We start from the raw sequence: 24,572 nt of genomic DNA, 5'->3' as shown, positions 1-24,572 counted from the left end.
AGTAATTGAGAAGTCATTAAACCCATGATCTCTAATATTGTTCAATTTAAGTCAATATTTTGTCGGCCCGTCAAAAAAATAGGTTCGGCTCGTCGGGCATGCCTATAATTTTTAAATTCTTATGTGTTGTAAATTTATGGATACTATTGATATTAAATGATTTTATCAATAGAAAATAAATTTAAAGACAGTTAAGTTTTATAAGGAATCTGTGACAAATCTTGAACAAATAACAATTGTTGAAAAACTTAAAAGAAACTTTTTTTTTTTGAAAAATGGAACGTGATAAGTAAAATATTTATAACTTAATTCCGTTTATACAAATAATTGTACGAACATTTAACTTTTTTCTGTTTATAAAAATATTTGTAACTTATTCCCGTTTCACAAAAATAATTGTATTAGTAGTTGACTTATTTCCATTTCTAAAATTATTTAGAACTTATTACCATTTATAAAAATAATTGTATCAACAAAAAACTTTTTCCTCTTTATAAAAATATTTGTAATTTATTTTTCGTAAAATTGATCCGGTATATACAATTGAATTAATTAATTAATATTTTAAATGTATCCCGTAAAATTCAATATGAGTATTATTGATTAAATAATAATAAAAAGTGTAATATAAGTCTCGAAATGACATATAAAAAAAAGTATATTTATTTATGAAATGACAATTAAAAAGAATTTAAAAATTATTTATTGATACTGAAAAATAGTTTTAAGCAATTGTGAAATTATCAATCTATATTTTTTAAATAATTTTGTAACTTGGCATAATCCAATTAATTATTACTTGTCAACGTAATAATTAATTGGATTATGCCAATGAATTAATTAAGCATAATTATTGCTTTTAGATATTGCAAAACTTTGTCATCGAAAAAAGTGTAGCATCCAAAAAATAATGATTCTTTTTAGTATTGTCAAATATTAAAGATATAGGCGTGTTAAAATGAGTTAATGATGAAAAAGATAATTGAAGACATGCAAATTAGATTCAAATATTAGTTTAAATTGGGAAATGAAATTAATTTTGGTAGACATGATTATTTTTATTATGATAGTAGTTATTGATATTATAATATATTAATAGTAGATGAATAATTTCTTAAAAAGCAGTAACAATTGCAAATACGTGCGTTCGCACGGGTCACGTTAATTCGATATAAATAATAAATAAATATATAACGATGGTTAATAAATATATGTAAAAGATATGCACATTAAAAAGAAAAAATATTTGAAATTATAATTATCATATAAATATTAATTTAATTAGAAATATATACTATAGTAGAAAGAATAAATAAAATAATTAAGTAGTCATTTATCTTGCAATCACATGCATCATACAATATTGTCATAAAGTATATGATATTTGTTCATATAAAAAAGAGAAATAAGAGAAATGATATTTAATAGTTTGAATTGATTTTAAGAAGTGGTAAAAAAAATGTTCTAAGTCAAAAACAAATTTGAAAACTAAAATAAAATAGAATTAATTAATTAATATTTTAAATGTATCCCGTAAAATAATGATTCTTTTTAATATTGTCAAATACTAAAGATATAGGCGTGTTAATATGAGTTAATGATGAAAAAGATAATTGAAGACATGTAAATCCAATTAAAATATTAGTTTAAACTTGGAAATGAAATTAATTTTGGTAGAAATGAATTTTTTTTATTATGATAGTAGTTATTATAGTAGTAGATGAATAATTTCTTAAAAGACAGTAATAATGCAAATACTAAAAAAGACTGATTAATTATTATCACCTAAAACTACATATTTCCAATGACATTTTCTTAAAATTTTCTATAAAATGAATTTAGTCTTGTTGATACAACTAATAATTACCTATAATTACCTATAAAATGAATTATTACCACCTAAACTCAATTACAACTAATTAAAAAGACGATTAATTATTATCACCTACAGCTAATACCTACCGGATGAATGTATATAAGACCAATCTATTCTTTTGTCTAACAGATTCAGTTTAATCAATATAACTTCAAATAACAAATATTAAAAGACAACATTGATTATGATAAAAAATAAATAAAATAATTAAATGATTATATTAAACAATAAAACTTTCCTTATAAAATTGATATGATTTCAGATGAATTGTTCCATATATTATTAAGGGTTTAATATTAAGAATTCCATTTGGTGTGAGTCATGCGTGATTAGAATAAAAGTTAATAATGGTGGTAATTATATTGAAGGACATGAATTGATTTATTACAGCAATCAATTAATAGATTTATTATAAATGCTCTCATTTTTTGTGAGTATCATAGGTTATTATAATAGTAAATGTCATAGTTAAAAATAAATATATTTTCTTTCCTTAAATAAATATTATAATTACAATTATTAAAAGTTAAGATTTTTTATGTCAAATTACAAATATTGTTTTATAATTTATTAGTTATTATTATTATTGATGATCGATTTGATTATACCCTTCCTATCACAATATATAATAAATAAAATAAAGATAATAATAATTTGAAGGGTTGTGAATGTTTCCAAGAGAATAATTGCAAAATGACATTGAAATTGGTTTATGCACATGAAACGTGATGGATAATTGCAAAATGACACTGAAATTGGTTTATGCACATGAAACGTGATGGAGAGCCGCCAAAAATGCATCGGAAGTGGAATAGTTCAACATAATTTTTTTTACTAATAATTTTTTCACGTGAATAACAATGAGTGTATAATTGTAATTGGCCTCATTAAATGTGATATTTCAAACTTCCCAATTATTAATAGTTATTGTATTTTATTATTACTAAAAAAAGGAAAAATAAAATATCAAAAAAAAAGAAAAATAATTAAAATCTAATTCATCCCATTTGAATAATCACTTGAAAGAACATCAAAAAATGACAAAAGCATCCAAATATTTCACTTGAAAAAAGAATGAATGTCATATTATTATTTTTAAGGAGATGAAGATAAATATGAATATCAATAATAATCATGCATACACTTTTAGAATATGTAAATCATTATTGAGAAATCTTATTCTATTTGATACAAATTAAATAATTTATTCTCACAGTAATTATAAAAAAATGACTATAAAATATTTTAAAAATAAATAAACAAATAATTATTAAATAATTTAGCTATAATATCGTTGAACAAAAATATGCATTTAGTTTGATTTATTTTTTATTTGTATTCACAAATATAACTCAATTAAGATTAAAAATATAATATTTCTTTAACTATAAATTAACGATGGTTAAATAGTAAGTTAATATATTATAGTGATGGTTAAAAATGTATATAAAATGCAAAAAGAATAACAAATTTTTATTTTTATAAGAAATTATGTATTCTTCGATCATAATTGTCTCATGTTAAATGTAATTTTATAAGTCGTTTCACCCCGTCGAAAAATGTATGTTTTTTATAAGAAATTTATGTATTTATCAATCATAATTGTATCATGATTTTTTTAAAAAAACAAAAACAAATATTAGTAGTAATTTTTTTAGTAAAAAAGTTAACATTTTATCATATAAAATTACTAACATTTTTTAATAATAATTGAAATTTTCAATATCTTTTATTATACTTTAATAGTATCTTTAATTATAATTAATATATTACATATATTTTTAAAAAAGACATAAAAAATAAATAATATTTATAGATAAAACTATATCAAGTGCAAATAGTATACCATTTTATCTTTGTGTTATAGAACTTTGATATGTGATTGTATTTTATTGGTGTACTCAATTGACATGTCTTATGGCTTGTTGCAATATAAGAAAAATGAACTTTAGAATTAAAGAAGTATGTGTAATTTCAATTTACATATTCTTAACATTAATTAAAATATATCATAAATATTAAGTGGTCTTTTAAGTTAAAAACTAAAACCCGTTTTAATATGGACCTATTCAATAAGATTGAGTGAGATATAAAACTAAATCAAATTATTTTTAATGAAAATTTGTTGTAAAGAATAAAAATCCCTAACAAATGTATAGTAAGTACGTAGTATTACAATTTTTTTTTATCCTTCATAAACATGAAACTAAATTGGAGCAGCTCCTCCTATAATTTATAGAGAAAAGTTTAGAGGTAACCATCAATTTTACTTTATGATATTGATTGTATATGTATTCTAAGACATTAGCAGACTAATGTATTCTAAGAGATTAGCATCTTGCTTTTGAAGGATTTTGTAGAATTCTAAGAGGGAGATGAATGGAAATCGTTTTTGTACAATTCCAAGGAAGTTTGTGATAAAACATGCTGCAAATTGATATTTTCCAAACGGTAGTAATGATGGTAGTAAAAATATGGTAGAAATGCAAGGTTATTAATAATTAAAATAATTAGGGGGGTGTAATTACCTTTATGTCCCTAATTATTATATTTAGGAAAATTATATATGTTACGTAGTCCAATTAAAAGAAATGCAAGAATTAAAACAATCCCGATTATGTTCCAGTATAAAGTGGAAGTTATGTTTTTTGGTAACTAATTTTTTTAGCCTCCGTGTATTTTGTTTCGTATTATATAGCATCTCTTATATTTATAATATATTTATAATAGATGTAGATTAGCATAAAATTCGTAGTAAAATAAGAGCTAAATCAATTATATATTGTTATAAAAAATATGGACAATTAATTATATAAATCCATAATATATTAAATTGAAATCATAAATAAAATACAATAACAATTTTAGAAAGTTTGAAAGACAATTATAATTATTGAAAATTTCCTAAACTAATCACCCTTGCAATATTGAGAACAATTGGAATATTGAAAACTTCCTAAATTAATCTTCAATTTCTTTACCTGAAAATTGAAAAACTCCATATATTAAAAGTAGATTAGCGCAGCAAATTGGTCGTAAAATAAGAGATAAATCAATTATTTATGGTTACGGAAAATAACATTAATCATATAAATCTATAAAATATTGAATTGAAATCATAAATAAAAATACAATAACAAAAAGTCTGAAAGACATTTAGGACTATTGAAAACTTCATAAATTATCAGAAAATATAAAAGTACAAAGATTTTAGCAGAAAATTCACAATAAAATAAGAGATAAATCAATTATATATGGTTATGAAAAATATTAATCATTAATTATATAATCCATAAAATATTGAATTCAAATCATAAATAAAAATACAATAAAAGTCTTAGAAGTTTGAAAGACATTTAAAACTATTGAAAACGTAAATTAATCAACCTTGCAAAAAAATTAAATACTCAGAACAATTGGGACTATTGAAAACTCCCTAAAAAAAACTTAATACATTTGATAGTATGAAACGATTATAATCTAGATTTGGATAACTATAATTCCTTTAAATACATATAATCAGTTTTGAAATATAAAGAATTTAATACCTTTGAATCCATTATAATATTACGACCATATTTGAATAAAATCTAAATTTTTTGAATACATAATCCTATTTAGAATATAGAAAATCTAATATCTTTTAATTCATTATAAAATTCTAATCATATTTAAAATATTAAAAACTTAATACTTTAAATCCATTGTAACATTCCATATATAAAAAATCCCAACAAATTTTCAAGATATTTTCCTGCCATAGCAAACAAATTGGAGATAAACAGTAGAAATTGTAAATTAAAAAGAAACACTAACTATGGATATGAAGGACTGAAAACTAAAAGGTCAGTTAAAAACAAACTTGAAGAATTAAAAATTAAATAGGAGTTGCACAACTAAGCATTAATACTTATGTGTTGCAAATCAAAAAAGAAATTAGGGGAAATTAAAAAACATAAATTGGAAGATAATACAAAATTTGAGGAAACGGAACACTAACTGAAAATGATAATGATGAGAAAAAATAGTATTAGAAGAATCAATATCATAAAAAGGACTATTTTACTAACAATATTTATTGAAAAAAATAGAAAATTCATGAACAAAACCATTGATATTTTCATACAATCAAATTTTATAGTCATTTTCCTATAAAAGAAAACAAATTTAAAATAAAGAGTTTATATGGAGAATTGAAAAAAATCATAATAATACATATTGGTCTTTGCAACTGAATATTTAATTTTTCAAACATTGAAAAGGAACCCTGTACTTTCTGAGTTAAGAATCTAAAAACAATGACAGAAATCAAACTAATATTTTGTTGATCATCGTATAGAAATCAAATGAAAAAAAAAGTGCATGTGCATAATTAAAAATAAAACCCTAAACCTTTGAAATGGAATATTGAAAATTTGAAATTATAATAGTTAATAGAGTTGTATAAATGGAGACAAACCCCGCTGAGTTGCAAATAGGAAACTTTCACATAGTGCAGGGAGCCTCTGTTTAGCAAGACTAAGAAACCTAACCTCCTTTATCTCAAACTCTGCAATAACTATGTAAAAAAAATAGATGGTTTAAAATCTCATAACTATGTTGACAAATTATTAAATGAATTAAAAAAAGGAATGTACAAACCTTGAAAATGATAATGGAGATTTGAAGGTCTTGTAATTATCCTTCTTACTCCTTGCAGGAAAAAAAACTATATCAAATGTTATATTAACAAACAATGAATGAATCAAATGTTCCCAATTCTATAGACTAATTTTACAACTCAATAGAAAATGACAAACCCTAAAATAAAAAGTTAGAATAAATCTAAAATTGAAAATCAAAACTCACTATTTTTCGGACTCCCTTTGTAGCCGTGTTTAGGAGCTTTTGGAGCTCATCATCGCCTTCAATGTCTCTCTCTGAAAGTTCTCCTTTGATTAAGCCTCTGCTTGATAAAAGGTTGAAGAAGGTTAAATAGATAAGGTTGTTGTTCATTATTTAGGATTTCATACGAAAATGAAAAAGGGATTTAGAATCCAACCTTTGATGTCGATTGCTGATGAAGACAGAGGAGAAAAAATGAAAATGGAGGAATTAGGGTTTGGGAGAGAACAGATAGAAATAAGAAATAGTAGAAGACAAACCAATGACAATGATGCAGTGAGGAAGAGAGAAGAATGAAAGTTTTGAAAGCAAAACAAAATGATTACAAAGAGGAGAACCGTGAAAGTGGTTTTGCTGTATTCCAAGAAAGATTGCACAATTCCAAATAAAGTTTTTCATGTTAATAATGATGGTAAAAGAAAAAAGAGATAATGAAAGGTTACAAAATGATTAAAAAAATTATTTATTAATTAAAATATTAAGGGAGATGCAATTACATTTATGTCCCCGTTTATCACCCTCAAAATGGTGATTAGAGGGATAATTATAGGATTTCATATGTATTCTACTTTATTATATTAAAAGTAGATACACATGATCTCTCAATAATTAAGGATTAGTAAGGTGGTCAGTGTGTCACTGTTGCTGACGATATTGATAAAGAAATGGAACTATAATCAGGTACGCAATACTAAGAGTAAGGTTTTTCAAATATCAATTAAAATAATAATACAATAAGGGTAATGCTTAGGAGTACCCCTAAGATACTGATTAAGAGATTAAAAATTTAAGTTGAACATTATTTAATAAAGGATAAAGATAAGTTTTTTTACGCAAAATATATGTATTTAATGCATTAAAAACATAAATAATCAATTTTTCTAAAAAATATTGTGTATATCCAATAATATATAATATTTTCTTTATTAAGAATGCTTAACCAGTACCTTTTGTCATACCCCAAATTTGTCCTACCATATTTATTTGGCTTATAATTCATAGACATACTTCATTTAGGTCATTCACCCAATACATGCATTCATATCATTGATACTGTTCAAAAGATGGCAAGAAAGGAGTTTCTATTGAAGAGAATTCCTGATCAAAAGAAAAGGATCTGAGGTCTAGTTATATGGCATCATCCCTATTTTGAAGCTTTTCTTGAATTAGGGTTTCCTCATCTTCAGCTCAAGGTGTTGATTGGAATGTACAAGTTTGAGACTCAACTGGTCCCCCTGAATTAGGGTTTTTGACCAAAGTCAACCACCGTTGACTTTTTTGGTTAACACATCAATCAGGAGCTGATTTTATAATGGGAGATTGCATGGGATATATGTGGAAGTATTCAATTTATTATCATTGGTTAGAAGTTAATCAATCAGGAAAATCATCAGGAATTGTAAAAGTCAAACAGTTGACTTTTGGGTATTTTGGTCAAAATCATGCCAATTATTCAAATGTTGACTTTTGGAGGAAAGTTGAGCAAGAAAAGTCAAAAGAATAAATAAAATCAAGAATAACCAAAAAGTTGCCAAATATGGAAGGTGGTTGAAATGAGAAATTTCCATAAATAGAAAGTTCAGGCACTTAGAAAATAGTTTGGATTTTTAAAATGTGGTGATCGGTCAACTTCACCATCACTTTACACATGGATAGAGGCATTGTATCAAAAAGAGTTCAACATCAAAGTTATTCTTCTCATGGAGGAGAACAACTTTGTAGTTGGACATTTTTCCATTTGAAGCATGGATCAAGAGATATGAAGGCTTGAAGTTGGGAGTTTCAAACTGATGCAAGTCAAGTTTGCTAGGCAAATTTCTGGGCAGCGCAAGCAATTCAACAAACAGGTGGCGTGGCGTGCCATCTTGGAAGCCAGTTCTAGAGAATTTCCAGCATCTCCTTGAATCAACTCCAATACCAATCTCCTCTCTTCTATGCCCCTTATACAATGATCAAAGAATCACTAATTTTGGGGGTGTAGTTTGGAAGATATGGTGCCTCAAAGTCATGACCTTGCCAAGACACGTATTGCCAAGAACCTAGGCTAGGGGCTAGGGCACGCGCGAGGCATTTGATCAAGCACGTGGTGGGCCATTTTCAAAGCAATTTTTGAGACGTTACAAGCATCTTCTAGAGCTATTTCCAACATCAATCTATTCTTCTCCATGTTCTCTTTCTTTTGATTCAAGAAACATGGTTTTTGGCCACATAATTTGTGAGATACAAGGGCTGAAAGGCATGAGTTGGAACTGGGTATCTGGCTAGGGCTGGGTAGGTCACGCGTGCGAGCAAGACTTCACAGGTGACACATCATGTTTATAGCCATTTTTCTCGTCCTTCCAAGCACTAGTAGAATGACTTCCAAACACCAAAATTACTCTTCTCCACGTCCTCTTTGTATTAAGCCCAAGAGTGAATCAAATGGCAACCTACAGCTAGAGATACATGAACCTAAAGATGGTTTCTCAGACCTGTGTTGGTACAATACACCAAGCTAAAGCATAGTATCTTTGGCCTTTACCTTATATCACCATGCAAGTTGCTGAAAACGTGAAAGCATGCAAGGGATTTACCTCATATGCACTTGACTTGTTCATGAAGGCTAGAGGGAATCATTCACTACATTGCATCTCCACCCTAAGCCATGCACCATGAGCTCACATATAAAAACCCTAACTCTCCACAAGTGCAAAGACACATTCATTTTTTCAGTTTCAAACACATTTCATTCTCTCCTCTCTCATCTTCTTCTCCTCACTCTCTCTCATCCTTTATCTTCCTCTAACAAACTCTAACAAACCACGACAAACTCTTTAACAACCTCTAATCTCCATCATGATCTTCATTCTTCAAACACCTTCATCCCCATCCACAACCTTCAACCTTCATCGCCATAATCATCATCAAGCTCTCCACGTGTTCCTCAGTGGCATTCAACTTCTCTCATCTTCATCAACCATCACCACCACTGCTTCCTCATCATTCTTTGAAGTGAGCTCCATCTTGTTCAAGCTTCAAGAACCTTGAGTTTATTTCTCAAGGATTCATACTGAATCAACAACAACTATTAATAATAGAGAAGCAATCGGTAGCATTTTCTGTCTCGTATTCTGGCAAGATTCCTCAGATACGCTTTCAAAACTTTCTGAGCATGCTTAGAACGTGTGATGCATCTTGTATGTAGATCTTGTTTGGTGATTACATGAAGTAAGTTTGAATTTCCATGAATTTAAACCTCGTTATTGAACTCAGTGCGTATATGTGAGGATTATGGTGCTATTATCATGTATTTTTTGAAGTTTCAGAAGTTAGGGCATAGATTCTTGGCTCGTGTTTATGATGTTAGAAGTATCAAACACAAAAACTAATGTTAGATCCATACTCAGCACGGAAATCCGATTTGATTGTTGTTAATTTTGTTCGTTTCTGGAAAATTTCGTTCATCTCCGCCGTGTGTTGGCCGGAGAAGACGATCGGAGCGGAGCTCCGGCGTCTATATGTGTTTGAATGTTTAAATCTCCCCTGCTCACGTGGCACGTAACCATTGGTTCATATTCCCAGCTGTTAGTTTTGTTTTATCTCAATCATTGGGTAATGATGTGGCGTGCTATGATTGGCCTTGGCTTTGGGTTTTGTCTTATTCTACTTAAATTCCACCATGACCAATTGACATCTCATGTTTCATGTGCATGTCACGTTCCACACTTTTTAATAAAATCATTGTGTAGTATAATGCATGCTGTAATAAATAATAAAAATGAAATATAAAGTGAGAGAGAATTAGACTGGGCCACGAGATTGGTTGGTTGTGTGGGCCTGATTGGGTTTTTTCTGAACTACACTCCCTTTATTGCTGATGCTAACATTCTGATTGCGTTTGGGCCTAGTGCAGTTCATTTCCACACCCCCCGATTTCCTGGCCCACGCGCCAATTACACATAGGCTCAGTTCATTGCTTTTTGCTAATTCACCTCCTGCCAGTATTCCTTTTTTTATTAAAATTTTTTGTTTTCTTTTAATTTTGTTAGATTAATTCAGTTTCCCTCCAATAAAAAAATGTTAAAAATATTTTCATGACCAATTAGATTTTTAGGAACCTATAGATTTTATTTTAGGTTTTTTTTAATTGATTTGTTTGCTATGTTTTGATTGGTTTACATAATGTAAAAATACTTAGTTTTTAGTTTTAATTTATAGAAAATAGTTTCAAGCTTAATAAAAATACAAAAATGCTTGTGAATATTTCATTGAGTAGCGTAGAATTTATTTCCCTTATTTTGTAAATATTTTTGTACTTTGTGAAGTGCCCAAAATACTCCTAGTCGTTAAAGTTGATTTATGTTAACTTAAATGACTTTCTTCTATCCTTTTTACTTAGAATATTCCATTAGGGTATTAGATATCGTAATTAGGATTTAAACTTTCATAAAACAATCATTAGGATAGAATATTAGGTTATTCTCCCTTTTCCATTCTTTTTTTTTTCAACCTTAAAAATCCTAATAAATATCGACGAGGATCATACTACTACTTTTTTTATAGTGGAAAAGAAATGATTGGGGTGTAGACCCTGGTGTATTTCTTTTCAACTTAGTGGAAAAGAAATGATTGAGGTGTAGACCTCAGTGTATTTTTGACCACTACTTAGAGAAATGATTGAGGTGTAGACCTTGGTTTATTTCACCAAATACTTAAACTTTTTGGTATGATTCAAGTCATAAATAAATTCCCCTTTAAAAGACACCAATCAAAAACAGTCAAAATACTTAATAAAGGTTCAAATCTAAACAAAGTGAGGAAGTGGTGTGAAGCCTTGTAGTGGGTTTTGTTCATCATGGAATTACCTTAAAAGACACAAACCAAATCCTTTCTTTTTCTTTTTGCCTCGTAGGCATCTAAGGGCAATGTTATTTCCGCTCGATCGCATCGTAGGTCGTCCCTTATGCAAGAGCGTGAACGTTAACGCCGCCCAACTAAAAAACACAAAACAAACAAAAACATGTGAGCCGAACTACGACGCTCTGATTCCTGAAAAAGATATGTAGGCATTGGATCGCGGAGCCTAAGCGAGCACAATTGTAAATATTCCTTTTTTCCTCGTGTTTCTTTTGCATGCATTCGCATTTAGGCTTTAGACATAGATTACACCCTTTAGATAGAAACAAACATAGGTGGATATCGTCGAGTACGACGGACGTGAGGGGTGCAGTACCTTCCCCTTGCGTAACCGACTCCCGTACCTAGTTCTCTGGTCGAAAGACCTTGTTCTTATTCTTTGCTAGGTTTTCTGATATTCCTTTCCCTTGATGGGATAAATATATTAGTGGCGACTCTGATTATTTTTTCGCGAGCGTGCGACACCTTGGAGCACTCGTTAGTAGGGCTGGCAAAGCGGGTTGTCCGCCTTGTTTAAACTCGCCCGATTTAAGCCCGTCCAAAAGCTGGGCGGGTCAACTTAAGTGTCCGAACTCAAAAGTCAAGTTCATCCCGTTTACTAACGAGTTGGCGGGTCGGACCGTCAAATTTTTTTATTTTTTTTAAAAAGTTTAATTTACTAATTAATTTATAATTTTTTTTAATAATTTACTATTTTATTTACAGTCTGATTTACTACTTTGCTTACAAATTTTTTATTTGATTGATTTTTTATTTTATATGTCATAATCTTCTAAAATAATAATACACAAGAGTCATTATATAATAAAATATACAAAAAGTTGTAGCATTTTATAAAAAGTTGTAGTATTTTATATAATAACATATATAAGTTGTAGTATTTTATTAAACTATAATATAAAAAATACTACTATTTTATTACTTCTTATTTTTTTAATTCTTATCACATAAATCATTGAGCTTCATGGTTGCAACTTGCATCCACCATCCATGTGAGCGAAACAACACGAAAACAAATTTTTTCAATTTATGGTGACTTTAGACGTAAGTATTCAAATTCTAATTTTTATCAACAAAGAAGAAAAAAAATAGTGGATTGGCCTCCTTAAAACACTATTCAATTTTAATCCAAAGTAAAAAATTTAACAAAAAGCCCATAGACAAAACCCGCTCCGACCCGATTTTAAAAGGAAGAAGAAGGAAAATATTGCTAAGCATCAGCAACAAATTTCCATGCCAGGTTTGAAAAGGAGTTTTTCCAAGTTCTGGAGACCAAAAAAGTTCGGTTTGTTAGTGTTGCATATAATAGTGAAAGAGTTCTTTTGATGGTTCATTTGTCACCAAATTGCCATCTTCTTAGATTTGAACCTTTTATTGTCATCTATATAACTTTCTGCCTTTCACATTACACTACAAACAATTTTTAGTACAGGTCAATAGCTTTTTGGCCCAAAATTAAATTAATTTTGTATTACTCATTAACCATGACTATCTGTTGAAAAAGAAAATTAAAATCAAACTGCCACACTACGCAGATGTCGTTTATTTCACCAAATACAAACAACATTTTTTTAAATCACCCTAATATATACACTATCTATTCTTCCTTTACTCATAAGAGTTCTGAGACATCAATAAAATCTCTTTCTGCACCAATTCAAATATTTCCTCCAGTTGAGTTTTAAACTTGGCTGTTATGTTTCTGTTGATCCTTTGCTGAAACTTAGAGTTCCTAAGCCACATAATGCCAATGTATACATCACATTTGCAAGCACATTCACCAATAACTGATTTCTCAATTTCGTACCTAAAATGAATCTGCAGCAAAAATATCAGATTCCCTTTCCAACACGGAACATTATGAACAAAATTTATTTATGAAAAATTCAGTATGAGACTGAGTTTCAAGTTTAGCATACATGGAAATGATCAGAAAATGGGACACCATTAAGGACCATAACTTCATTCACAATCCACCCATCAGTGTTTGTATTTGGTAATTTTTGTTGCGTGCTTGTGACATCGAAAACTGACAGATGCCGGTTAAATTGGTAAGAAACATGCCTTTCAAGGACATCAGGTTTTACTGGTTCCCAATCTGTAGTGTCATAGTTCATACAACCAGTTCTCTTCATAATCTTATGTTCTAGGTGTCCTCCATCAAAAATTCCCATTATCACTGATCTCATCTGTGCAAGAGTAAAAAACAGATTAAAGAAAGGCTTAATAATAATACTACGTACAAAAGAATCTTGTGATTGATTGGTTACCTTAATTGGTAGTTCTGCTGAGTAAATTCTGAACATTTTTTCCTCAGCTTCTATCATTGATCCAGAGTTCTCAGGCATCAACAAGACATCTTGATCTTCATGCTCTTCTGTAATCTGCTCTTTCTGATAGGGGTTGAGTATTCTTGTTCTCCACAATGCCGTTATTGTTCTTTCATAGAAAGAAAATGTGTTGTCAGCTGAATTTCAACATATACCATCAACTCACTTTGATGGACGGAAAGTTTGACCCCAAATTACAGAGTATTACAATGATTTAAGCAAAAGCTACATTTTAGAGCTTTAAAAAATTCACATTGCCACTGTGATTTTATCAGACTCATCGTGATTCACAACATGCACTTAGTGGATAAGATTAGAAGTATATGCATGCTGTGATTAATAATACCTGGATGCAGAACCGAATGAGACAAATGATTGAAAATGAAACCTAAGTCTTCCTTCTTCATCTTGCGTCTTGGCACCATGCCTTGCATCAGTACCTCGTCCTCTTCGAAGAATTATGACCAATGTAGGGCTTCCTAATGATGCTAATGATGGAGGAAGTACTTGAATGCTTTCAATATCTTCCCAAAGGAAGAAAAAATTGGTTTTATGTCCAAATAGATTAGCATAAAATCCCAGAATCCTTGCCGAAAGAAATAGTCGACCCTGCATTAGAAGGTATGCTCATTTAGTTTATGAAGTTCACAATGACATTCAAACAATTCTCCACTCTGAAGCATTATATTGTCTGTGCTTAAAGTTTGTGAACCACATGTACTGCTAACTACAAAGTCTTATCCTACCACATGTACTACCTGTAAAGGCATTTTTCTCTTCAGGTAACACGTGAAATCATTTATTAGAAATTCTTCTGGAGGCAACCCAAACAATTTCTGGAATGTAGAATTCCTTTGAGGTGATGGAAGACTTAACTACAACCCAACAATCAATAGTCAGATTTAATAAGTAGTTAACTTCTAAATGTTCTACAGTTGTTATGAAGCAAGGAAAGTGCATATAAATGGAGAAGAGTGTGCTTACCTTCTTGCCTACTTCCTTTTCCTTCTTCTCCAAGTAATCCTTTATAGTTTCAACTCCTTTATTATTATCCAAGAAAATTCTCAAATGCAACTTCGATTGAACAGAAAGAGTGGGCTTTCCCTCAAGCATGACCCACATGTCTGCCAATTCTGTTGATGTGTGCTTTAGGAAATTGATTTCGACACGTCCAAGTGAAACATCCTGGTCAAATGGACCATCAAAATCAAAAACTTCCACCCCTAGAACTGACGGCGGTTCTTCCATAGCATCAAACTCTAATAGCTCTGCATATTAGTATAAAAACCAATAGGGAATTTAAGTAAAGAACATTCATATCAGAACAATTTATTTATTTTTAAATAACTAACAAGAAGGCCAAACCATTCCATTGAGGATTCGATGTCTCAAGCTTGACAGAGCTTGACCTTGTTTGTCCATTACAAGTGAAAACCACGTAGGGATCTGACAACCCTGTTGACTCCAATGAAGCCAGGTCAACCCCCTCAATTAAAGCTACAGTAACAACCCATCCATCACCATGTGCCTTCATGCCGTGGTCAGTTCCTATCATAAGAGGATGAAATCAAAACTAACCTTGTTGACGAGTATGAAGTACTGACATAAATAAGGACACCAGATTCGTTGGAGCCAGATAATAATTTGTGAAAATAGAATTGAATGTAACCACATGCTTCTGTGTCTTGTCGGTGTTAGACACTGTACACCCATTTGATCGCAAATGTCAACAAATATAATAATATTAGGTTCAAATAACATGCTTACCCATTTGAAATCTAGCTTGCACAAAGTGAGATACCATATTATAAACACGCTGCAACTGGATAACTAAAATTCCACTTGTAACCAGCTCTCCTAAGCTATCTGGCAGCTCAATCCCTCTAAATTCCAAGCCCTGAGGTTGACTTGGACCGCACCTTAAAATATGCAACAACACATACAAAAACATAAAAAGTGTGGAGACTATTGTGAAATTCCAGAAATATGCAATTGCCTGCCACCAATTCCACTGGCTTTCTGTCTGCAAAGTTGCTAAGAATTGTTCTTTGCTAGTTAAATTTTCCTTATCAAGCACCTTGAAACTCTGAGCAAGTAGGTTGGAAAACTGGTCAAAACTCTCATTCAAACCTTGTTTAGCCCCACTCTCTATCACACCTTTCATCATTGTGCTTTGAAGGAAGATAATTCCCCATGATATTACAAGATGAGAAGATTCCTCTCCAGAAGACACATCTCCAGGCATTATCTTGTAAAGCAATTCGACCCGAAATGTATTCCCATATGGAACCTCAGGAGTGCATACACTAACAAGTACATTAAATTCATCTTTAGTTACTCTAATATAGGTTTGATCCTCAGTGGCATTGACAGCCTTAACTAATTTTGAAGCAGCTTTTGTATAAGTAACAACTCGAGTCAAACAAGAGATATTTTCACCTTTCCAGGACCAAGCTCCCTCTTGTAAATTTATTGTCCCTTGTAGTTCTGCTAAATCTTTCCTAAACTGTGAATTTGGTGCAAAAAGAAATACATTAAGGTTGTATGGAGACACTGCAAAAATCTTATCTACTAGAATGCCACCTTGCAAATTTTCAGGACTTTCTGGCTGGTTTTCTTTTGATTCCATTATTGCAATGCCTTCTTCGAAGCTACATGGAGGTGAATTTTCCTGTACACTATCTTCATTATCAGATAGTGAATTTGATGATTCTGAACAATCCGTGGATTTTGAATTTCGTTCCTTTTTATTGAAAATCCTAGCAATAACCTTGAACAAATGTTTGCCTTCACCCATTTTACGAATTTTGCAAAACGATGGTTGAGAGGAAATGTGAAGACCTTTCAAATCTGTCGAGTCCTCGGATGCAGTAGTCGAGTTTGGAGAATGCTTATGATTTATAAAAGAAGCATGGTCCTTGCAATGAAGAGATATTGTAAGAAGAATCTTCCCTGATCATTTACAACACAAGCCATCCAGATAAAAAAATCAGTCTCGTATGTTGAACAGTTGTTCAAGAAACACAAAAGTTACCTTCAAGGAACAAAACAGTGTATAAGGTAAAAATCGAAATGCTTGGTACTTCTGGCAATGGTAAAAAAATTCAAGAATTGGTTCCACGAACCGATGCAAGTTTCAACGTGAAAATGCTAAAGCTCCAAAATTAAGCTTTTGCCCATACGTGAAAATTCAACGTGATTCTATAAAAGCTAATGCATTCACACATTTATTATTCAAAACAGTTAATGTATCAAAAACATAAATCAATTTATAATTCAAAACAGTCAATGTATCAAAACGGTCACTCATTTATAATTCAAGACAGTTAAATCAATTTACTTTCAAATCACTTCTAGTTAAAAACAATTAATTCAAAATCAATTTCTATCACCATAGAACTAATCACATGTTTAATCAATAAATTTGTTAAATATTTTGAGTTGGACTCAAGCTATCAAGCTATGTATAGTTTGACTAACCGCAGAACTAATCACACACTTGATCGATAAGTTGTTAAATATTGAGTTGGACTCATGCTATCAAGCTATGTATGGTTTGACTAACCAGCTAAAATGCTCCGGATGCAAAATGCAGCATCAACTCGTGATTTGAACATATTAAAATCACCACGCTAACCTATGAGTTCTTTAGTAAACATTACTCAACAAATATATTTCAAGACATGTTGTAGAAAGTAGGAACCGCAAAATTAAATATTGAAACATTCTTATGTAGCCAAGTTTCAGCATTCTACAACATGATCACCTAGTAGAAGTAACCAATGAAGAAGATAATTGAGTAAAGAAAACAAACCACAAAATTTGTTGAAATATTTGCCACTCTTGTTAACACATTGAAGGGAGAACCACGTCGGCGGCAATATTTGCTTATTATCCTCTTCAAAAACAACCGAACCAACCGGAATCCGCACCTCACCCACAAAATCCACTACAGATTCATCATTATGGTTAACAAGAATTACATCAAGCACTTCATGTGCAACATCCTTCACCTTGAAAACAAACTCCTCGTTCCAAATGGGGCTGAACGTGTTTCTCAATATCCTTGTCTTGTACTTGAACTTTCCAAGTTTAAGCTTCACACGAGAATTCTTCACGGGTAAGTCTCGGGCTTCCAATACACATACATATAGTTTCTTCAACATGGATTAGAGCTTAAAATAAAAGCAAAAGCGATTTCGCATGTTGAAGAAGCGAAACGGTGTGAATGGGTTTTACCGTTCTCAGTGTTTTATGATTTTGTTATTGTGAAAAGAAGACGTGTAAGTTGAAGGAAATGACACGAGGGGAAGTGCCATAATAGAACGTGGAATTTAGAGAGAGAGAAAAGTTTGCTTACGAAAGATGGTTTCCTTAGTCAGATTTCACGTTTGTTACTCAGCTTTGGTGGTTATGAGGGGAACTTTTACTTAAAAGAAGTTGGTTTTCGTGTGGTTTTGTGTGTTTTCTGCCATAGGAAAGTTTAAAATGAAATCGCGTTTGCATGAGTTATAGGATAAGTATTGGCGCGGGATTAAAGTAATAAAATAAGTTGGCAGTGGGAGATAGCTTTTGAAGGAGATGAATCAACATTCGTCTACTTTGAATACAAGCCAATGTGACGTGTTACTTACACTACACATGTATGAAGCAGAAAGCGCATGACTATAATTCCTACATTCGATCACTTTTCACTTCCTAATGATTTTTTTAAGGATCCTACTTCATTACCCAACTTAAAATGTTGGGTAACTTTACCCACTTGACATGTCTTATATAGATTGGTTATTACTTAAATCATTTGTCATGTCATACTATTTTGTAGTTTTTAATTTTTGCCCATATCATTTTATAATTACATATTTATCCAACTCTCCTTTTATTTTAAATTAATATTTTTAATTAAAAAAATTACATTATTTTCATTCATTTTCTAATAGGATGAAATTGAGAAACCTAACAAGAAGCAAACAAAGCATCAGACCCAGCACAACAATGGCAGAGTTGAAGTTGCCGCTGGGATTTCAAAGAAGAGAATATTTTTCTTCTTCCTCTTGACAATATCCTTCTTTCTCACTTTCTCATCTCCGTCTTTTCGTTTTTGAAAAAGGGTCAAATCAATAACTCTTCCAATACTTACAAAATCACACACAGGTTTTTCTCATTCTCCTTCTTCTTCACACACACATAGAGATTACTTACTCTCTCAATAACAATGTTTTCATCGGTTATTTTTACACTTTTAATGGAAAATAAATATGGGTTTTGTGTATGAGGAATATGGTATGTCTTTTTTTTGTAAAACCCTTGATACCCCCTCTTACTTTTTATCTCATTTCAATTTTAGATTTTTTAATGTTTTTTCCTTCATTTTTAATGATGATTATTATTAGTGTTTCAATGCATAGATTAATTGCATTTTGATTTTGCAGGTTGTCATTGGGGTGTTGCTTTTTGTTTTTCATCTCTGTTTGAACAATCATTACAGTATTCTATGCAATTTTAATCTTCTTTCTTGTTCTATAAAACACTTAACCCAAATTATTGATTAAATTTAAGTACTTTGGTATGATATGTTTCTATTTTATTTTTAGAACTTTTTAAATCTAAATATAGTCTTATTTGTAGATCATTATGGAAAGAAAATGGAGGACATTGAGAAGAATGTAAAATTGAAGCAATAAGAGGCAACAATAATACATTGATAGCAAATGTATGTTTTTATTTCTCCAATGTTTTTTTTCTTTAAAAAAGAAGAGATTTTATAACTTTGGCAGTCTTTTTTAATTGCTTTGTCTTTTCTTATATTCAGGTGGTAATAGTCCGGTTATTTTTGGTGATCATAGACAGCTTTGCTTCAGTATTTTTTTCATCAATTTGGGGCCAATTTTTTGCAGGGAGTTATTTAGTTCGGTTGGGGCTGTGGCGTCTCGTCGAGTTTTCATTCCTCCTAGCTGCCAAACCCAATCTAAGTTAGTTTCTGTTGGAATTTTTCTTATATGCCTAGAGGTGCTTCTATTCCGGTTCATTTTCATGCTTAAGTGCAGGGTGTTTTTTTTCTTAATTTTTAGATATTTATGTTCAGTTGATTAGAAATTTCTGCATCGGTGTAATTTTATCGGTGGCTCTCGGTTGTTGTTCCTTGCTTTCTGGTTTTTTACTGGTTATACTGCTGAGTTAAGGAATGAAAGCATGATTGATGTTGCTGATACTTTGTTTATTTCGTTGTAATTGGGGGAAGGTGGAAGCTTATATTTGGTGTCTTTGTTATAGTTCTGTTTGCATTGTGTTAATTTGATAGGTGACCGTAAGCATTAGCTGTGTAATATATCATGAGAATAGGTGGTTTGTATTGGCATGACTTATGCCCAGTTTTTGTGTTTATATATTTATATCTATTTGTTTTAGATCTTAATTGATATTTATTTTAATCAATCAAGTGTCAAAATACCTCTGATTTTTTAATTAAAAAATGAATTATTTTTAATTAAAAAAAATCAAACAAATAAATGAAAAAATCAAACAAGTAAATGACAAATTCAATTTATACCAATAAATGACAAACACGGTATTAAATCACGATAAATGACAAATTCAATTTATACCAATAAATGACAAACACGTTCTTAAATAAATGAAAAAATCAAACAAATAAATGACAAACACAATCTTAAATCAATGGATTTAAAGAAAATTCAATTTATGCCAATTCAAATTTTAAATTAAAAATAAAACAAAAGCATCAAATAGATTTTCCACAATGTCAAATTTCAACTAGTAATACATAAAAAAAAAATTCAACTAGATTGGTTATTACTTAAAAAAATAGTTTAGCTATAAAATAATTCCAACTCTTCCTCAATAAAAGGAATTTAATTTATTTTAAAATTAAAAATAATTCATATAAATTTATGACAAAAAAACTCATTCACATGAAAATTAAAGAGAATCAAATATTACAGTATAAATATTCCATATATAAAGACAAACTTAAGAAATTGTGTAGTATTAATATGAAATGTGTAACGACCAACTTAAGAAATTGAATAGTATTAATATGAATTGAATATTATTAATATGATATTTGTAAAGACTAATAAATAGGTGATTTGATATTCCATATATAACTACCGTATCTATTTTTTTTAAACAACACCTCTTGATTGCATTTCAAATTGATGCCATTATTTTAGTATATTTAATTTCTCATATATAATAATTGATAATTAAAAGGGTTAAATACTATTTACCCCCTGCCAAATTAGCAAAACATTTAGCCTTGACCCCTGTTTGGGATTTGAACCCAAGTCACTAAGGTTACATTCCTGCAAGCTTACCACCAAACCATGCATGTTTTCTTGTTTATATTTGCAAAACAGTTCTATATCATAATCCATTCTTTTATTTAGTTTTTTAATTAACTTTTTCAGTAATATATAAATTAAAAAAGCTGTATTATTTAATAATTATATAATTATAAAATGTTTAAAAGTATTTTAATTAACGTTTTTTTATAAAATATTTAATTAACGTTTTTAATTAACTTTTTTAAATAAAAAACTAAATAAAAAAATTATTAAAAAAACGTAAATTAAAAAAAATTATTAAAAAACGTAAATTAAAAAAAGTTAATTAATTTTAAAAAAGTTAATTAAAAAACTAAATAAAACACTTAAATAAAATTAAATTAAAATTATTTAAATAACATTATTAAAAAACGTTTATGTAAAATAAATAAATATTTAAATAAATAATACATAAAGTAATATATACATACTAATAATAAATTTATAAATAAATAATACATTATAAATATGAATAAAAACGTTTTTTTAATAATTTTAAATGTTTATTTAAATGTTTTTTTTATTCAGTTTTTTTAATTTATATAAACGTTTTTTTAATAATTTTATTTAAATGTTTTTTTATTCAGTTTTTTTAAATTAAAAAACGTTAATATAAACATTTTTATTTAGTTTTTTTAATTTATATAAATGTTTTTTTAATAATTTTATTTAAATGTTTTTTTATTCAGTTTTTTTATTCAGTTTTTTATTTAAAATTATTAAAAAAACGTTTATATAAATTAAAAAACCTAAATAAATTTTTTTATGAAAAATATTAAAAAAATGTTTATATAAATTATTAAATATTACATTTATATAATTATAAAAATAACATTTAAATAAAATTATTAAAAAAACGTTTATATAAATTAAAAAAACTGAATAAAAAAAACATTTAAATAAAATTATTAAAAAACGATTATGTAAAATAAATAAATAAATAATACATAAAATAATATATACATATTAATAATAAATTTATAAATAAATAATACATTATAAATATGAATATATACTATTAATATATTACTAAATAAAGTAATATATAACTATTAATAATAAATAAATAAATAAATAAATAAACATATATATATAAACATTAATAATAAAGTAATATATAACTATTAATAATAAATAAATAAATTATATTAATAAATAAATAAAGTAATATATAAGCATATATTAATATATTAGTAATAAAGTATATTAATAAATAAATAAATAAAGTAATATATAAACGAAATATATATATATATATATATATATTTGCTTTGGAAATTATAACAATTGAGCATTCTGCTTCAATGGTTGGTTGTGTGCCTATTAACCCTTCTAACCTGGGTTTGAAACCCAGGTTTTGCAATTTTGCAAGCTTTCCAAAACCATGCCCAGTCAGCAGGATTCCCGCCCAGTCAGCAAGATTCCCCTCGCCCAGTCAGCCAAACAAGGGACAGGGGGTTCAGGCTAAATTTTTTTTTAATAAGGGGGAAAACCGAATCTCGCTACTTTGGCAGGGGGCAAATGACTATTAACCCTAATTAAAATAAATCAATTAAAAGTCATTATTTTAGTTAATAAATTTTTGACTTTTTGTATCAAGGTAATTTATTTACTTTATTCATAAAAAAATTATAATTACACAACATAAAATATATAACACTTTAATTTTTTGTAATCACACATAATTCTTTGGAGAGGAATCACGGTCTTAAATCCATGCATTAAAAGAAAATTCAATTACACCAATTCAAAATTCAGATTTAAAATGAAACTAAAATATTAAAAGATTTTCGACTCAGAGTAAAATGAGTTGTTACATAATTTAATTACAAAATACTTAATCAGTATTAAAATTCTTGCAAAATTCATCACATGTCTCTTATGCATTGTCCAACTTCTTAAATTTTTCCCACGTCCTCTCCAAAATGAAACCATTTAATTTGTTGTAAGAATCCATTGTCAAATCTAATGCAATCCTTAGTCTTGTACCACCGTCAACCTATAAAATAAAATATCGTTATAATTAGTGAAATTCACATAAATTAAAATTAAGTTTGGTGAAGAGCGACGTACACAAATCTTATTCACATCTCCTCTCATTTGCTCCATCCATTTTATCATCCATATTCCACAATCATTCCTAAATTTTAATTTCATCATTAGATAGACAAAATATGAATAAATAATAAAAAATAAATAAAAACATAATAACATACGAGTCGCATGTCTGCTTTCCCAAAACATAATAACATAAGAAGGATCCAAGAGTAAATCTTCCATATAAATAGCCTAAAAATTAGTGATATTTGTGTTAGAAATTATATTATATTAGATTCAAATAAGACAATAAAAAAAATTGAAGTATATTATTTTACCATTTTTTTTATATAATGTTTCCTTCGATATAATGCTGATTTAGATGGGAAAGAATCAAGACAAACTAACTCCTCTTTAACAAGATCAATTACAAGAAGAAACCAGTGAATTGAGTCCCAATCATGAATTGGTATGAATATCTGTATTTACTCAATATTAGATAATCAAAATTGAATTTATATAAATGGTAGTATATATATATATATATATATATATATATATATATATATATATATATATATATATATATATATATATATATATATATATATCAGTATATAATTTCTCTATGTAGAATAATTCATTACCTTTGAAATATTATCTATTTTCCCCATAAATTTGTTTTGGTATATTTAAATCATTCTTTGTGTTCCTGCATTCCATGCCTCCACATATTGCTACAAGAGAATATCCATTTGTAAAATCATTTTGGTATACGTGAAAAAAAGTTAAACAAATTAAATAATAGAGTTTAAAGTTGTGTGAAATTAATACCGAAAAAGTAGTTGGTAGAAAGCAACATCTTTGAAATAAATTGTCTTTTTTTCCAGCATAAGTGAACATACTTGCAGCTAAATCAAGAATCTGAAACAATAGACATTAGAAATTTTTAAATATGTTTAAAAATAGACACTATTACCACATATTTTTACCTCTTGGTCAACCAAATTACGAGGCTTTAAGCATTCAAACAACTTTCTTGTTCCTTCACAAATTAATGTATCTGGAACAACTAAAATTTCGGTCCTACAATTAATGATAAAAAATAATATATCATTCCATTTATATTTTGTGTAATCAATTTATTTAAAATATTATTAAAGTTAAATACAATCAATAATATATGACTAACTTTTCAGAAGT

The 24,572-nt window shown here is 28.7% G+C and overlaps 1 protein-coding gene and 1 long non-coding RNA gene across 4 annotated transcripts; one reads left to right on the top strand and one right to left on the bottom strand.

Moving 5' to 3' along the window:
- Positions 1–12,965: 12,965 nt before the first annotated feature.
- LOC131661785 (C2 and GRAM domain-containing protein At5g50170-like) lies at positions 12,966–18,473 on the bottom strand. 3 transcript variants are annotated; one of them, XM_058931412.1, is made up of 9 exons: positions 17,801–18,469; positions 15,754–16,938; positions 15,352–15,534; positions 14,971–15,254; positions 14,745–14,861; positions 14,333–14,595; positions 13,927–14,095; positions 13,576–13,845; positions 12,966–13,474 (listed from the first exon to the last, which is right to left on the bottom strand). In XM_058931412.1, exons 1-9 carry the CDS (start codon positions 18,150–18,152, stop codon positions 13,265–13,267), a joined length of 3,033 nt encoding a protein of 1,010 aa, XP_058787395.1. In that variant the 5' UTR covers positions 18,153–18,469; the 3' UTR covers positions 12,966–13,264. The 3 variants fall into 3 exon arrangements, with proteins under 3 accessions (XP_058787395.1, XP_058787396.1, XP_058787397.1); XM_058931413.1 differs by lacking the exon at positions 14,745–14,861 and having other exon boundaries at positions 17,801–18,470; XM_058931414.1 differs by lacking the exons at positions 12,966–13,474; positions 13,576–13,845 and having other exon boundaries at positions 13,987–14,123; positions 17,801–18,473.
- Positions 18,474–18,824: 351 nt separating this feature from the next.
- LOC131656037 (uncharacterized) lies at positions 18,825–20,392 on the top strand. The gene is made up of 3 exons (XR_009299953.1): positions 18,825–19,140; positions 19,615–19,699; positions 19,799–20,392. It is a non-coding gene; the product is annotated as an uncharacterized LOC131656037 (long non-coding RNA).
- Positions 20,393–24,572: the final 4,180 nt, after the last annotated feature.

The sequence above is a fragment of the Vicia villosa genome, linkage group LG3 (genome assembly GCF_029867415.1).
Source record: "Vicia villosa cultivar HV-30 ecotype Madison, WI linkage group LG3, Vvil1.0, whole genome shotgun sequence".
Taxonomy (NCBI): Eukaryota; Viridiplantae; Streptophyta; class Magnoliopsida; order Fabales; family Fabaceae; genus Vicia; species Vicia villosa.
Note: the sequence above shows the minus strand (reverse complement) of the source record. Positions and strands in the feature narration are given on the sequence as shown.

Coding starts and splice junctions, on each gene's coding strand:
- LOC131661785 (XM_058931412.1), bottom strand. CDS start 18,152: ATGTTGAAGAAACTATATGTATGTGTATTGGAAGCCCGAGACTTACCC. Junction 16,939..17,800: donor ATATTTCAACAAATTTTGTG/GTTTGTTTTCTT, acceptor GTAAATGATCAG/GGAAGATTCTTCTTACAATA. Junction 15,255..15,351: donor ATCGAATCCTCAATGGAATG/GTTTGGCCTTCT, acceptor ACTAATATGCAG/AGCTATTAGAGTTTGATGCT.